The 17,037-nt window shown below is 40.4% G+C and overlaps 1 protein-coding gene across 5 annotated transcripts; it reads right to left on the reverse strand.

The window, feature by feature from the left end:
* Positions 1-1,084: 1,084 nt before the first annotated feature.
* slc29a3 (solute carrier family 29 member 3) lies at positions 1,085-15,048 on the reverse strand. Of its 5 annotated transcripts, none has more exons than XM_047029949.1 (7): positions 14,795-15,048; positions 11,080-11,182; positions 10,526-10,976; positions 10,153-10,235; positions 3,112-3,338; positions 2,871-3,033; positions 1,085-2,286 (listed from the first exon to the last, which is right to left on the reverse strand). In XM_047029949.1, exons 3-7 carry the CDS (start codon positions 10,850-10,852, stop codon positions 1,641-1,643), a joined length of 1,446 nt encoding a protein of 481 aa, XP_046885905.1. In that variant the 5' UTR covers positions 10,853-10,976; positions 11,080-11,182; positions 14,795-15,048; the 3' UTR covers positions 1,085-1,640. The 5 variants fall into 5 exon arrangements, with proteins under 5 accessions (XP_046885905.1, XP_046885903.1, XP_046885902.1 ...); XM_047029947.1 differs by lacking the exon at positions 14,795-15,048 and adding an exon at positions 13,915-14,146 and having other exon boundaries at positions 11,076-11,182; XM_047029946.1 differs by lacking the exon at positions 14,795-15,048 and adding an exon at positions 13,915-14,145.
* Positions 15,049-17,037: the final 1,989 nt, after the last annotated feature.

Below are 17,037 nucleotides of genomic sequence, written 5' to 3' on the forward strand. Positions count from 1 at the left end.
TTTAGTTTCTTATTTTATGTATTACATTTTAGTAATAATTTAATTACTGTAACATGTACATGTACAGGATTTACAGAGTTTGTGCCTGCTGCAGACCAACATGTGTTTAACATATTCCCTTGTCTTGCAAGGGCACCACTTGGTCTACTGCAGCCTTGATTAATGATCCAATTTGAATTTGTATGCATTAGACAACTTTTCAGTCATATGACCGGTGTCCCCATTTTAGTCAGGCTTGGGTATATATAGGAAGAAGTTTTACCAATCACTTTGAGTTCTGTTTACGATACGGCTCCGGTGCGTTAGGCGCCTAGTCTTCATTGTGAATACCTTTGTTAACCATTACTCTGAAGGTATGTTTTGTATTTGATGATATTTCATTATCATTGTATTGATTATCTTACTATTTAGATAATAAACTATTATTGTGCACCTTGAAGTAACTTGTTCTCCTTGAAATGTATCTATCAAGCTACGGTGGTGAAAACTTTGATCTAGTCTGGTTGATGCGGCTAACTGATTATAAACATAGACTTTTGGATTAGGTTTTTACTTAAGGTCTCTGAGTCACTTACAGTGGATCTCCATGCTCCAAAGTAATTTACCAGAGCCTCTGAGTGATCGATTACATATCCTACTATGGTTAAATACATATTATTAGTAGAGATAAACGACGCGTACTTTAGGGTCGGTGCTCTGATCAAGCAGACGATTTTTACCTACGTCAGAGTTTCATGTCATTAACTGTTTGGCACTCAAGGTTACAGGTAACGCACTTGTGCACATTTCTAAAATTGGAGTCAGATATTAACGAGTCAATTATCTCCCTGAGAATCTAACCAAAAGTGAATTGTTGGTCCCAAGCCAGGGACAAACACCAATCGTCTTTCAATTCACCACCTACAAAGTGTAAACAATTATACATAGGCACCGATCAAGGTAATGTGTTTATCCATTTGAAATATTCAGTCTATAAGTCATTTTTCATAGCAAATACTATGTTAGGTGTGGAGGTGTTCATTCAGTCCTTATAAGGCCCTATTTAAGTAAAGAAGTCTAGACAAGAAGAACACACTCAAAAAGGTGTTGATGGAATAGTTTTATTAAACTGAGTGAAATTCCATGATCAAATCAGGACATGCATAACACCAGCAGACCAGACCTAACACATCTGTTGAAATGACCAAAAGGGTTAAATGTCATAACTACATTAAAATACACCCATGCATACAACTGCATCATGGGGTGAAATGAGCTGTAGTCACTTCCATGGGTTCTCTGAAGATACACCTCATACTCATGATACGCGCTTGGCTGGTTCACCATGCATCAAGCATTAACCAGAAGAGGGAGCACTTATTCCAGGAACATTGGTACGGTCCTGTCAAATTGCACATAACAGCCCTGAAGTGTGTCCTTTAGAGTATGAATTTAGAGTTCATCGTTTCAATGCCTTTATGCCCTCAGTCAGTCATAACCAATAACAAGGTTTTGTGTTATTGGTGGTAAAATACATTTCCTGTACAGTAGTATTGCTTTTCATAAAGAAGTCCTCCATCAAACTTTGTTAGGCCAACTTAGCTTCTGCACAGTTCCATATAAATATTGAGCGGTAACCATGTTTAATGTTCAGACTAAGTTCAAATGCAGTGGACGATGATCACTGAAAAGGCTGAGCCCAATGCCAATCCTAGAGTTAGAAAGAAGGACATGACCACCCCAGTGGCCTCTGCCAGCTCCTGTGGCACCACCTTGGGCCCATAGATCATAGGCAGGGTGCCAAGGTAGCCATTAGAAATACCCAGAAGGCAGGTGAAGATCACAGGGAAGAGGTCATGGGTAAACAGCACTGTGTGAAAGTGGTCCCTGGGCTGGTAGTTACAGAACATAAGGAGGGGGATCAGGATGGTACGCAACACCACTAGGGTAGGAAGCCACCTGCTGGTCGGACCAGGCACCTGTAGCCAGAAGGTGGCCTGCCGCCCACAGAAGTCTGCCACATTGTAGAGGAAGAAACTAGTGAGTGGCACAAAGTAAGTGTTAGTCCAGGGACTTCCTGTGTCCTTGTGCACTGACTGAATGCCCGAGGAGACAGCAGGAAAGACCATGATGGAGACATAGAACACATAAAAGACACACAGACCCAGTACCCAAGTTTTCCTCAGGATGGGCCTTAGAGGAGGCACTGTGCCTGCAGATGCCCTCAACCCATCAGTGTCTTCGTGGGGCAGAGTTCCCTCTGAGAGAGCTCCTGGACTGGTACATGAACTTGCCAACATGTAGTACCTAAAGAAAGTAAAAATACCCTTTTTACTTACCACCCATCTCTGCAGCATATATCCATTATCAGATCCTCTGTGTCTCCAATTAATTACAATAAGGAGTTCATTGCACACAGTTATACATGAGTTTGCTGTATGATTTTGTCATGTAATACACTAGCTGTCCTCGGAACTAAATTGTGTGCTTAAGCATTTTGGGTGATACTGATGTTATGATACCGATTGAGGTCAAAACAAGGCCAAGGGAATGTGTTATATAAATGCATTTCCACAATGCTGCATATTCGCAAAAAAAAGGTTAAGAAAAACCCCTAGAGACATAGCCTCGATCAAGCCAGACGCAGGTGCCGCAGTTTCGGGGATGCGTCAAGTTTCACCCAACTGTGGTTTTGTAGACCTAAACAGGACACGACTCGGCAGTCATTATATTCCTGCTTCCTCTTTTCTCTTCCAGCACTCTGTGAAGCTGAGCATAAGTAATAAACCCCTGCAGCAAAACAGCATGAGTCATGTTGTGTGTTTGTATGTACATCTGTGTATGTGTGTGTGTGTGTACGCGTGCATGCCTGCTGGCTTGTTAATACTGACCGTGAATAAACCAGCTTAGGCAGAATCAGGTACATGATGATGCAGAGCAGGATGAACATATCAGCAGTCAGGAAGTAAAAAAAGGCACTGTCTGTCACGTCCTTGGCAACAGCCAGGTCCAACACGGATGCTACAGCACTTATGGTGCCCCCCATTGCCTGGCCTGGCAGAAAAGAGATTGATAGATTGAGTCAACCCTAAATGGTTTTGATATAAATAGTTGTCAGGGCATTAGGCCTACCTGATATAAGAGCCTGCGATATCCTCATAGGAAAATGTCCACTGATTCCAAACATACTGCCAGAGAAGAGGTTAGAGGCTCCACTGACTAGGGCCACACTGGCCATAGTCCCAGTGAAGAACTGGCTGATGCAGCCTGACACATCCACCTTTACCATCACAGTGGTCACAATGAACACCACCAAGATTACAAACAAGGAGGACAGGATTCGTACATCGGGGGACAGCCTTGAAGAGACAAATGGTAGAGAGCAAGTGAAAATTGTTAAGTTAAAATCAATAAAATAATTAAATTCACCCCTTTGCCTGGAGTAATGCCTTTTTTTGCTGAGTGGTGGAAACCCAGCATAAGGTTGCCCATTTTGTGACAAGGATTGCGAAAGGGCGGAACATTTACAGAAACTTTCCATGGGAAGTTAAGGTGTGGAATTTAAAGGAAGTGAATTGCAAATGTAGCGCAATTTATACAACTCATAAATATGAATATAAACATTTTGCTTGGTCATAAGCAGAAATGCTTGCAAACTACTACAATATAAAATATAATTTTTAGAATATGTGATCTATGTGAGTCAAACCTTCAACAAAATGATAATCTGAGCACCTAAGTAAGACGCAGTACTGCAAACCACATTAGCACCCCCCGACGTTGCATTATGACGCCTTCGAATAAACGTCGCCCTCGAATAAACGCTGCACCAAAAATGAACGTTATTTAATAAACTCTGCAGCATTTATTCAAAGAAATATGTAGACTGTTAGATCGAGGTTCTGACAACAAAGTTGGAGGCGAGAAAATGTGTCCTGTTTGGCGGCCTGTCATCAGGTATTAGCGACAAAAGAAAGTTGGCGGAGTGGAAAACTGTCACTATTTGCGCCCTTTCTTGTTTTTACTTTGAGATTTAGCAAAATGTAAAGTGCATTACAAATAAAATCATTATTGTTATTATAGGGCCATAAAAGTTGTGGGTTCAGAGAACCGGACCATGATGGCAGAAATTAAGAAGAAATGGTCCGATGTAAAACTTTAAATGAAGAAACGAGAGGTGGCGCATCGTAACAGCATGGCAGCTATAGGGTTAGCGTGACATGCATTTTCTGAGTGATTTTGTCGTTGGTTTGACACCCTCAAGTTTAACAGAAGTTATTAAGTGGTGGCGGATTAAATAGAAGGCTATAGCATTTCCTGTTTTGATGTGATCATCCACATTAATGATCAAACTTTTATTTTTATGTTTTTTGAATAGTCAACGTCATAAACGTAGTAGTGGAAACTTTATTTTGTAATGTTTGGTGAGTTTCGGCACTTATCAGTTAAAATTTGCCATGTTACAGAGCCAGACAAGACTTAGCGGACGGCCCGCACATTCTCACGTCAAGTAAATCTCTACATCATAAAGTGTGCGTGAAAACCAGCGTAACCAAGCTTTTTGTGAGTACGCAACGTTTATACATGAGGCCCCTGGCGTTTCCTTCTCCCCATGGGAGGGAGATGGGCCAGCCAAATGGCCAACCCTTCTTAGCTTCTCCTTACTCTAGAGAAACTCTGGATCAAACAAAGGGATCTATCCAATACTGTACTTTAAGGATGTACGAAACATTTCTCAAGGACTGCACTCTTCATGAACACTTCAGGTATGATCGGAATGGAGGTGTGGTAATGTATACTTCTTACTTTTCTGTGTGATTTAATTTGATGTTTAAATGTAACTTCCTTTCATCTTAAGAAATAAAATGCAAATTAACCAATTTTGTATCATCAATAACTTAATTAGATGTCCAAAGTTACTGAACACACAAACATGCTTGCATTAGTATAGTGAAATAAAAAATACAAACAGAAAATATACCCCAGACACAATTAATGGCACCCCTCACTAATATTTTATTGCAGAACCTTTGCCAACAATGACAGCCTTCAAACGTAGACTTTTTTGTAGCCATCAAGAAGCTTCTTCCACCTGTCTGCTGGTAGTTTCTGCCACTCTTCCATTGCTATGTGTTCCAGCTCTTTTAACTTTGCTGCATTCCTTTTTGAAATGGCAGATTTCAGCTCTCTCCTCTTGAAGGTTTTCAATGGGATTTAGGTCAGGACTCATTGCTGGCCAGTTTAAAACTGTCCATATTTTCCTTTTCAACCATTCTTTTGTGCTGTTGGATGTTTGCTTTGGGTTGTTGTCCTGCAGACCCAAGACCTTCGACTCAAACCTAGTTGTCTGACACTGGGTCCGACATTTTGCTCTAAAATGCCTTGGTAATCCCCTTATTTCATTATTCCTTTGATGCATTCAATGCCTCCGGTACCAGAGGCAGTAAAGCAGCCCCACAGCATGATGGAACTTCTACCATGTGTTACTGTAGGTAGGGTGTTCTTTTTCTTATGGGCTTCATTTCATCCCCTATAAACAAACTGATGCGCTGCATTCCCAAAGAGCTCCATTTTGGTTTAATCAGTCCATGGAACATTATCCCAGAAAGACTATGACTCTTCTATGAAAGTTTTTGCAAACATTAGTCTTTCCTCCTTGGTCTTTGCCCATGGAGCCCTACTTTGTTTAGTGTGCGGCGTATGGTTTGGGCTGAAACCACCACTCCAGATTGCTCCAGGTCAGCCTGAAGCTCTGTAGATGTGCGCAGTGTTTTTTCCACAATCCGCACCAATCTTTGTAGACTTCTCTCATTGTGTTTCTTCTTTGTGCAAAGTCCTGAATTGTCTTAACACTTGTGACAAATTTCGTGATAACATTCCGAACGGTTGAAACTGGGATTTCTAGATCTTTGGCGATTGCCTTATAGCCTTTGGAATTCTTATGTTTTTAGAGAATCAGTGGAAACAGGATGCACCTGAGCTTAATTTTGAGTGTCATGGTAAAGGCTTTGAATACTTATGTATGTGATTTTTTGTTTTGTTTATTGGGTGTGCTTGTGGAATGGCAAGGCCCAACCTATGAGGTGCGGTTCCAGCTACTCCCCTCCGGCAGAAGGCTGCGGTCCATCAAGACCAAAACCTCACGCCACAAGAACAGTTTCTTCCCATCTGCTGTTGGCCTCTTTAACAAGGCCAAGGACTCACACTGACTTTAAATCACAATCTGCACTATGACACCCTGCACATTGCAATTTGCACTATTGTATCGTTTGCACTATCTGTATTTTTAGGTTAGATTGTTAATTAGGGCTACTTATATTTTATTTTATATAATTTTTTATTCCCCTTAGTATTAGCTAGACCCCCCTCAGTATTAGCTAGACTTTGCTCCTTTTGTATAGTTAGTCCACATGTTTAAGTTGCAATATTCCTATATGTTTAATGTATGCACCTCCCTGCCAAAGTAAATTCCTTGTTTGTGCAAACATTCATGGCGAATAAAATCCCTTCTGATTCTGATTCTATAATCTTTCAAATATATTTATTATCATCGTTTATTTTTCCACCCTAATTCGTCATTCAGTTTTTCCACTAAATAGACATTGTTGGTGTTAATAGGTCTGTCTTGGTCACAATTGTGTTGTTTGTATTAGATTTTACGTTCCTGTGCATGGTTTTGGTTTGATTTAAGTAGAAAAGTGAAGCCAACGGTGGCTAACTTGCTACCCACAATCAACACGTCACTGACGTCACTAACGTCACTAACCCACGCGCAATTACCTATAGTAGAACATAAAGGCCAAATCCCAATTGTCTTCCCCTACCCCTTACCCCTAGCCCTTAGCCCTCGAAACTGAGGTTTCTCATGGTATGAGACACCACTTGGTTATGGTTACGTATATCGATGTCTCCAAAGCAAGTAGTGTTATGCACGGATATCAAACGAAATTCGCTGCTAATGAATCTCTAAATACGCTAATAAGTAGGTCTATGCATAATTATTTAAAATATACTTAAATATTAGTTGTAAAATGTAAGTAATAAGACAGACCCATCTGCTATGGACGCAAGCACACCTCACACTTCCAGAAATTGTACCCTCTTTAGTTTGTAATACATTTGCAAATATAACAACAAAAAACATTATCATTATGGGGTATTGTGTGTAGAATTAAGGGGGGAAATGAATTTAATCAATTTGGGAATACGGCTGTATCATGTGGAAAAAGGGAAACGCTGTGAATACTTTCCGGATGCACTGTATGGTCATCTACTCACTCATTTAATAAAATGTCGTTTTTGTGAAAAAGCAGACCTAGTAAAAATGTCATGCACTTAAATGAACCAATTAAATTATTTTACTAAAAATAATGCTAAGATAATGACCTACCACCAGAACATTGGAATAGCAACAAAGCTCTTACCACAGGCTTAGTCAAGGGGAGAGGTGGCTAACTTTTCTACCCCAAATTAAGTCAGTCTTACTATGTATGCAACAGACAGGCTTAATTAAACTAGTCTAACCTGACAATTTAAGTCCCAGTTTCCCTAACATGGATTAAGAGTAGTCTCAAGATTCTTTGAAGATCTCCATTGAAAACGTTTTAGGCTAGGACAAGGCGTTACCCCTTGCCCTTGGCCCTCGAAAGTAAGGGGTAAGGGCTACATAGCCCTAGGAAATGGGACGCCACTTGGTTACAGGTACGTCATCTAGCACGTTTCTATATTTCCAAAGCAAGTAGTGTTATGCACTGATATTAAACGATATTCGCTGCTAATGGAGTTTACTTAGAACTGTAGACATGCTAGTCAAAGAAATGCGGGACTGTTGTGCAATTCAGAACTGTAAGATTAGCGTAGCCTACCAAACTAGCGATTTTTAGAAACGTTTCAATTAGGAAAATGGTTGCAAATATACATGTAAATGACTGTATATAACACAAAACAAGACTGTCATTATTTTTTTATCAATTAATTAACCCGAAAATATTACATTTATCGGACTCTGGATGATCTGGTCGCCATTGTTGCTGGTCGCGCAGTTTTCACATAGCCCTAGGTTTCAAGTAAGCTCCCGATCTTACTTGGTTTTAGTCTTAGCCCTTCCCGTAGCTCCAAAAGAGTATTGGGACACCACTAGCTCTCACGGGAACGCGCAAAACTAAGGGGAAGGGGTAAGGGGGAGTATTGGGATTCGGCCTTAGCCCTTCCCCTAGCTCCAAAAGAGTATTGGGACACCACTAGCTCTCACGGGAACGCGCAAAACTAAGGGGAAGGGGTAAGGGGTAGTATTGGGATTCGGCCTTAATCCATGCCTGGACAACTGGGTGTTAGGGTTAGGACAAGACTAACCCTAACTTAGTTTATGCAAATGGTAATGTGCAATTTAGCATGGAGGCATATGTTTACAGTGAGACTGGTTGAATCTAGTCGTTCTCACTATTTTCATATTTTTTTTTTTATTATTATTCCTCTTTGCTACAAATCTGTGTTCATAAGGCTTGTATGGGATATTTATTTAAGCTGTTAGAGAACTACATGTTAAAAAGGGAACTTGACAAGCGCATTACATGCATTATGCAGTCATTTCTTGATTTGAGAAATACAAATGATCACATGATAGTGAATATTGCATAATGGTTTAATGCCACAGCTTGATTATATTTATTATATTGTATATAAACTAGTGCTGTCAGTTTAATGCGTTATTAACGGCGTTAACGCAAACCCAAATTAACGGCGTAAATTTTTTTATCGCGCGATTAACGCTCTTTTTGGCCTAGCAAACTTTGTAGTTTTTTTTCACATGCTGTTGCAACAACTACCGAAGTTAGAAAAACTACAACACCACACCGGATCTAGCTAGACCGGACACAAAACAACAGGCACGCCACACACTTGTTTGGCTTGCGATCCGGCTAAAGCGTAGTAGCAGAGCCCGTTTCCGGATATGAGACATTCTCTGGTAGTAGGTTAACTTTAAGTTTTGAGTGGATGGCGAGCGCGTGACGCCGAAATGGATGCCAATAAGATTCTGAATGGAAAGTTTACTTTTAAAAAGTTGCCAAATGGTTCCATTGACAAGACCAAAGTGATCTGTGTGTTTTGTCGTTGTAAAATGAGCTATCATTGCAGCACGTCCAGTCTGAAATACCACTTGATGGCCAAGCACACAGATGATGCAAATTCTCCGCCCCCTCGTCAAAGCCAGGCGATTGCAATGTTGTTTTCAATAACAAAAAATATTTGCACGAAGCAATCCGAACCACTTTTCCATGTTGATAAGAGCATTAAAATTTGAAAAAAGAATGGGACAAAAAGAAATCAAGGGACATTTAGAATAGATAGAAATAGAAATGTGCGATTAATTGTGATTAATCGCGAGTTAACTATGACATTAATGCGATTAATCGCGATTAAATATTTTAATTGTTTGACAGCACTAATATAAACAAGTGCTGTCAGTTTAACGTGTTATTAACGGCTTAACGCAAACCCATTTTAACTGTGTCGTTTTTTTTATCACGCGATTAACGTTCTTTTTGGCCAAGCAAACTTTGGAGTTGTTTTCACATGCTGTTGCAGCAACTACCGACGTTAGAAAAACTACAACACCACACCGGATCTAGCTAGACCGGAAAAAAACAACAGGCACACCGCACACACTTGTTTGGGCTTGCGAGCCGGCTAAAGAGTAGTAGGCTAGCGTTACGTTTTGAGTGGATGGCGAGCGCGAGACGCCGAAATGGATGCCAACAGAATTCTGAATGGAACATTTACTTGACATTAATTATGTTGACAAGACCAAAGTGATCTTTGTTTTTTGTCGTTGTCAACTGAGCTATCATCGCAGCACGTCCAGTCTGAAAAACCACTTGATGGCCAAGCACACAGCTGATGCTAGTTCTCCGCCCCCTCATCAAAGCCAGGTGATTGCAATGTTGCTTTCAATAAATAAATAAAACATTTGCACAAAGCAATCTCATCCCCTTTTCCATGTTGATAAGAGCAACCAAATTAGAAAAAATAAATGGGACACAAATAAATTAATGGACACAGAATAGATAAAAATGTGCAATTACTTGCGATTAAACCATGACATTAATACGATTAAATATTGTAATCTTTTGACAGCACTAATATAAACAGTAACAAAAACAAGAGACAACAGACCTGTTAATCAGCAGATAGTTGAGTATAAGACATAACACAGACGGCACAGTAGAGGCGATGGCTAGATAACTCTCAAAATAGTCCTGAAAGGAAAAAAAAGGTATGTAAAAACGTATATGGGCAACTACCCACCTTTATCATAGTATGACATACCAATCAACTTTCTTTGAAGCAGCCTCAGCTCCATTGGCAATAACAGTGAACCTAGAATAATGTCCTCACTTGCTCCTCAATATACTCCCTATACTATAATCACATTCAACTGGACCTGAGTGAGATGTGAAAGGACCTGAACATGGACTGAACATGCACATGCAAGAAAGAGAAACAGAGAAAGTTGTGTAAGAGTTACAGACAATACGTTCAAACTTACGCTGAGGTCAGAGCGAGGCTCTATGTGTCCAGCAGGGTCAGAGCCATTGCTCAACTTGAACAGCCAGTACTGTTTAGCTGTTATAAAGAAGTTCCACGGCAGTAAGGAGCCAATTCCCATGAGGAAGAATATGGCATATACCATGCAGTATGAGTCTTCTGGGCTATGACGGACAGCCAGAGGCCCTGTGGGGTGTTTGGGCAAGAGTGGAGCCCTATCTACATCGGGGCCTTGGCCCTCAGCCTCCTCGTCCTCAGACATGTGAGGGTGGAGAGCAACAGGCACGTAGGCAGAATTGACACTGTCCTCCACACCATCCATTTCCATGCACACAGACAGTGAGAAGACAGCACATACAGAGAGACCAAAAGGTGGAGGAGAAAGAGGGGGAGACAGTGTGTGTGTATGTGTGTGGGTGGTGGGGGATCTTAAGAAAATAAGCTGAGGGTAACTGCAAAAAAAACAAAAACAAATGTTGGTTAAAACATTGTAACAAGGGCTATAAAGGCCCAAAATATACTCAAATAAAAGACACAGCACACATACGCACCTACCTATAACTGTGGTGTACTTGTCAGGGATATCAACACTAAGCCACTACCCCTTACTGCAAGTCATAGTGCTGTAGTGCATAGTCCAGAGAGCTGGAATCCCTACCTAGAAAGAAGAAATAAAAGTAATTCTGACACCACAAAGAGGAGGAAATAAATAAATATATGGAATATGGAAGAACAGTGCTTATCGTATGAAACATATTGTTGCCTTATGCTCACATGACCCGTTATCTCCCTAACCATTCTGTGATAAAGAAGGGCTTGAAATTGCGACCATTTTTGTCGCAAATGCTCCCGAAATTGTGTGTGTCCTCAAAATATATTTGGGAGTATTTGTGCAAGTGCAAATAATTTCTATGATGCGACCTGTTTTAATTTCTGTACAAAACGCTCGCTAATTAGCCTACTGCACAGCATGTCCCTGCTGTGAGCTGATACAGTGACCGGTCTACTATTCTATTCAACTTTACAGTTCTTAACTTTAATGCAGATTTGAGATTGTTTAAAATGAGCCATCAATCACTCCTTGACACTGTTCTCCGTTGTCACAGGACAGGAAGCTAACTCACATTAAAAATTTTAAGAGCTGAAAATAATATTTTGGTGGGTGCTCCAAACTATTTGCTGGTGCTCCTAACTTATTTTAGTTGGGAGCACCAGTGCTACCAAGTAAAAAAAACATATTTAGAGCCCTATAATGGCTAAGGAACATCTCCTACAACATAATTAAGTCGTGATAAGTCCATCATACACAGCGTAAAAGAGGATGTCATGGCGAGATGACCCATTTCTGAGAGAAAGAAACTATTTAACAATGGTTTCCCAAGTTTAAGACTCAGTGGAATATATACATCCCTCAACCTTAACTGTATCCCCATGCCTGTGGGCCTCTTGGCACCGCAACTGTGAAAGTGCTGTGGATCTGTCTTTAATAATGGCATCTAGATTAAAGTTACAGCCACAGTTTGTAACATGTCCTTGTTTGTATATGTGGTAGAAGGATGGCAAATTCCTTTCAGATTAAACATGGGCTCTTAGTTACAGTGTCTCATGGCAATGTGACTGATTCATACTCCAATATTGGCATTTCAATTACACAGAGAATCTATTCTGCTAATAAATCAGTACACTTGCTGCTAGCTATGTTAATTGACCACTCAAAGCATAGGCCCTCGGAAGCCTTCGTGACACTGGAAATGTCCATAGACTTTGAGTTGCTTTGAAAGTTGAAAGTAGATACACATTGTCTTGGTCATGGGGATATTACTTAGAAGCACTCAGCTGTGCATGAGTATACAACATACATCCCAGTGCATTGCACTTTGTTGTGCATATGTTACTCCTAATTCAGAGCCAGTGGCGGATTTAGGCATAGGCGACATGGGCATCTTGCCGGGTGTGGCACAGGGCGCCCGCATCAAAAAAAGAAATCGGCACATCATGTCAATAATGTCACTGTGTGGGACTGTGGGTCAATTCACCTGGTCAGAGTGGGCGCCCTGATTTTAGTTTGGGAGCTAGGGTGTGTGCGTGTGTGTGAGTGGGGGGGCGGGGATAGGTTGGCCTCAGGTCTCCCTACTGGAAGCCCTAGGAAGTGGGAACAGGGGAATTTATCAAATAGCGCACCTCCACCACTAACCACTAACTTTGTACAGTAATGCAAAAAGTAAAATATGATAGTACGAAATGCTACCAAATAAACCTTCATTCATAATATTGTAAATATAGGCTTACAGTTGTACAGGTATGTTGTTGCTTTTCTTTCTGCTTTGTGTGAAATTGTTAAGAATAATAAACCAGTCTGCACCAGACATTGTTAACATTCAGGGCTTAGCACAAACATAACATTGGGCCTTGACTAGGCTTTATTTGAACTAAGTTAGGGAAGTGAAAAGAGAATCCTCACACGTTATGCACGCTAGCCAAATAATTTACATTAATTTGAGTGGAAAATACAATTTTTTACATTTTTTTGCCTCACATTATCATTCACAATAAAATGTTGAATACACTCAAGTCACTTTCTTTTAGTTTTTATTCAATGGATATAAAATCCTGATTGATCAAATAGGCTTTGTACTGGTCTGTAATTTCAGGATGATAAGAGACCTCATTACAAAGGATTGTAATTTGGTGAATTGATAACGTTATTTCATTGATTATTTTAATTATTATTTGAAACTGTGTCACAAAACCCTGCCTTTGGAAGACAAACTCTAATACACAAATGGACCTGTATGCGATCCATGACTGATTTGTGAAATGGCCACGTGACACCATGACAGTAAAGCAAGTGGCCAAATATACGGTGTATGGTGTCACAGGATAACCTTATGACTATAGGCCACAGAAACTCAGCAGAAAATGCTAGATTTCCTCACGGTTCACCGATAAATGTCATTGTTTCACAATATGAGTAACCCAGGTCTTCTGACCAAGTAAAAAAAAGTGGGTTTTAAAGAGCTGATCTAGCGTCTGTGCTGTAGCCAAGTTATGGAGGAAACACTTACAATCAAACTTAAACCATAATTGCAAAAAATATATATATATTAATTTGATCCACAACACAAAATGCATTTAGTATACTATACATTCTATAGTCTTTCTTTCCTAATACATCAGGCAGCTAAGCTCAATAACCTACTTTACATCGCCTGTTCTCTGTGCTTATTTTGTGTAGGCCCTACTATTGCTCATTACGTAAAAGCAATATAGATTAAGTGTTACTTTGGTCACGGCCATTAAAACATATACGTTTTCGGTTGTGTACATTTAGTGGTATTGTACGTATTGTGTTGAAGGAAGTGAAGCGAAGGAAATATTTTGACTACTCACCAATTCAACGCATGTTCTGTAGAAACAAATTATGCATCACACAAGATGATTTCTAATTGAAAATCGACGCTTTTCAACTATGATCTAAGCACGACTATCCAAGTAGGCTATCCCTCCATTCTTTGTAGCAATCTTGGAAAATGGTAAACAGAAAAACTTAAAACCACTTCGCTTTAACACTCGCTAGTCCCTCCCATTACTTACATTCACCCGACTTCCTTACTCAGACCTAAGCAGCACATGTCAGACTAATCGTCGAGATATTTTGTTTATTTGTCAGGGACAATGCAGAGCACATTATTACATACATAAATAACGTTGTAGATGTGTTGCATAAAATGTTCTTAATTTGCAACCCCAGTCCCTGGTCAGACCTTTCTAAAAAGTTAAGCAAATACAATTTGCTGCATAGTGTAAGTTACACAATCATGCAGCAGATGCAATATATTAATATATACTGTATCAACATTTCACATATTCATGACCACATTACAACACAAAAGGGCCTACATTACAACAGGGACAACAGAGTGTGTGCATGTGCGTGCTCCTGCATTTATGGACCTGACTCAGTGGCTACAGGCGACAGATGAAACAGTAGGTCCAGGTCCAGCGTGTATTTGGTATCTACTCTCATACAAGTAGATTAAATACGTCTTTATGGCGGGAAATTTTGAAAAGGACAGGCATTTAATAATAGGAATGCACTGACAGTTATTCAAAATGTTACATTAGTAGCCTATTAGACTTCATCAATCGATTCCAGCGGGGTTTACTCCATTTAATCATTAATGTAAAAAAGTCAAACGAATGAATGAATAGCCTACATTAATTATGAAAGGAGGCCCCTTATATGGATCCCTATTAGCTTACTACTTACCATTCTTAAGCAGCCCGAGAGGTAGAACATAGATCATATCGATGCACAATTGCAAAACGCATTGTCCACGGCCACGTGAACTCTCCCTGAAACAGGCCTCGAAATTGCGACCACATTGCCCTGTGCTGCCTCAAAATATATTTGGGAGCATTTGTGTGATTGCAAATAAACGTTATGGTGCGACCCGTTTTAATTTCTTTACAAAACGCTCGCTACTTGGCCTACCCCAGCTAACACAGTTGCCCTTACGTTGCCGCAACGTCATTCAATGACCAAACATTCGTCGTCGATACTAATTGGCGACGTTGCGGCAACGAGCAAGTCAGAGGCTGTTTATCAATCCCAAGCCCCCACCCCTCGCCCCTCGGCTTGAAGCAACGGTGGCTCCACCGGGTGGATGTAGGTGGTATTGCATGTACGGTTAGGTTTCCGACTCTTCCGGTCGTTTTTATTCTATTAACTCCATTCAACATTTACAAAACTATCTCCCCCAATAATTTTTGTTTGATTCTCGAACCTGGCTCATACTACTAGCTTTTTCATAGAATAATTTTTCCCTATTTTTGCTAAGTTTGAAACCAATCCGAAATGGGTAAACTAGCAACCCATTTATTTTCTTAGTCAATGAAAGTTGCCTGCAAATGTGCTGGCGGATACTAAGAGGGCACGAGCACAAAAGTTCACATTGGCCGATAGCCGATTTACATGAGCTCTCGGAGCTAGGAAAAAAAGATCCACTGTTTAAAGCTAGACAGGAAGACACGGAAGTGGAAAGATGGCCGCGTCCAGTCTCGCGCTCTCGCTTGCCTCGCTGCGCCACTGAGCACTTTTCATAGAAATGAATGGGGACGCCATCTTGGAAGACGAAAGTAGCTTACTCTAGTTATATTAACTATATGATCAATCCACGTTTTTTTCCGTTCTTGTGTTCTTGCGAACTCGTTTGACGTCATCTTTTATTGCCCAAGTACGGTTCCAATCCAAAGAACACAAGTCACCAAGAACGCCAAAAATACCCGGAAATGTTCCTGATCCGCCCCTTTCATCGAGGATGCATTGGATGATGACTTGACCAGCGAGAACGCTTCTGATTTCCCAGAAGTCATTGCAAGATGTCGAGCGAGGCGGACAAACCTCACAACTGTCATTTTTTACTTTTCATATTTCAGATAAACGGTACGTGTAAATCAGCATCTAAATTAAAATGTGACGAGAAATAGGCAGTTCAGTCGCTGAAATGTTTCTTATTTTATTGATGAAACGGCTAATTTGTAAATTTGCGCCGACTTGTCGATAACCTAGCTAGTCAGTGCAGGGCAGACAGGTACTGTAAGTTAGCAAGGGCTACAGAAAACGTAAAATTACAGGTAGACGGACCATTTTTTTGCTTGTTATCTAGTTTTTGTAGTTAGTCAGTGTTATCATAATGCTGCGAGTCGGTAATAATTTACCGTTAATAAACGGTTACCGTGCGTGTCCACAACAGCGGAGTGGAGCGTCGGCTTCCAATTCATTTTCACTGAAACCGGGCGTTGACGCTCGTGTAGGGCATTGTGGGAGCGTAAGCGATTGTCAACGCCCGGTTTCATTGAAAATGAATTGGAAGCTGACGCTCCGCGCCGCTCCGCTGTTGTGGACACGCATGGTTAAACAAGCTCTGAGGAAGTGAAGGGCGCCAGAACGTAACCGCAACGTAATATTGTGACGTTGTCAGTCCGTAACCGCGACGTCCTGGCAACGTTAAGCAACCTATATTTCTCAATTCTATGGCAAGCCGTTTTATCTTTTAACCAATGAATTCTTGATATCCAAAATTCGAATTTTGGATATCAAGAATAGCATTTTGGATTGTAGCTATCTCTACTAAGTGATGGCTCGACGACAAGTGTTATAAAACTGTTGCGTTTATTGAACTTTATAAAACATATTACTGTGAACACCGTAAGAGCTTGTCATTTCTTTTAGTAGAGTAGCAAACCTTGAACCGTTAATCGAGAACTAACTCACAATGCCTTTTTTGGCGGGCAACCTTTTCGCCTCAACATCCGCCTTTTCACCTCTAAACATCCTGATCACAGGTCACATTATCAGAACAAAAGTCTTTTGTTTTAACAAAATACAATTCTTAATATCTAAAAATAAGAAGTCCTTTATACCAAATTTAACATACAAAATATAAAATTTTACAGTGGATGGACAGGGTCATCTACACTCCCACCAAATTATTAATTCACATTCCAACA

Source organism: Hypomesus transpacificus, chromosome 11 (assembly GCF_021917145.1).
Source record: "Hypomesus transpacificus isolate Combined female chromosome 11, fHypTra1, whole genome shotgun sequence".
Taxonomy (NCBI): domain Eukaryota; kingdom Metazoa; phylum Chordata; class Actinopteri; order Osmeriformes; family Osmeridae; genus Hypomesus; species Hypomesus transpacificus.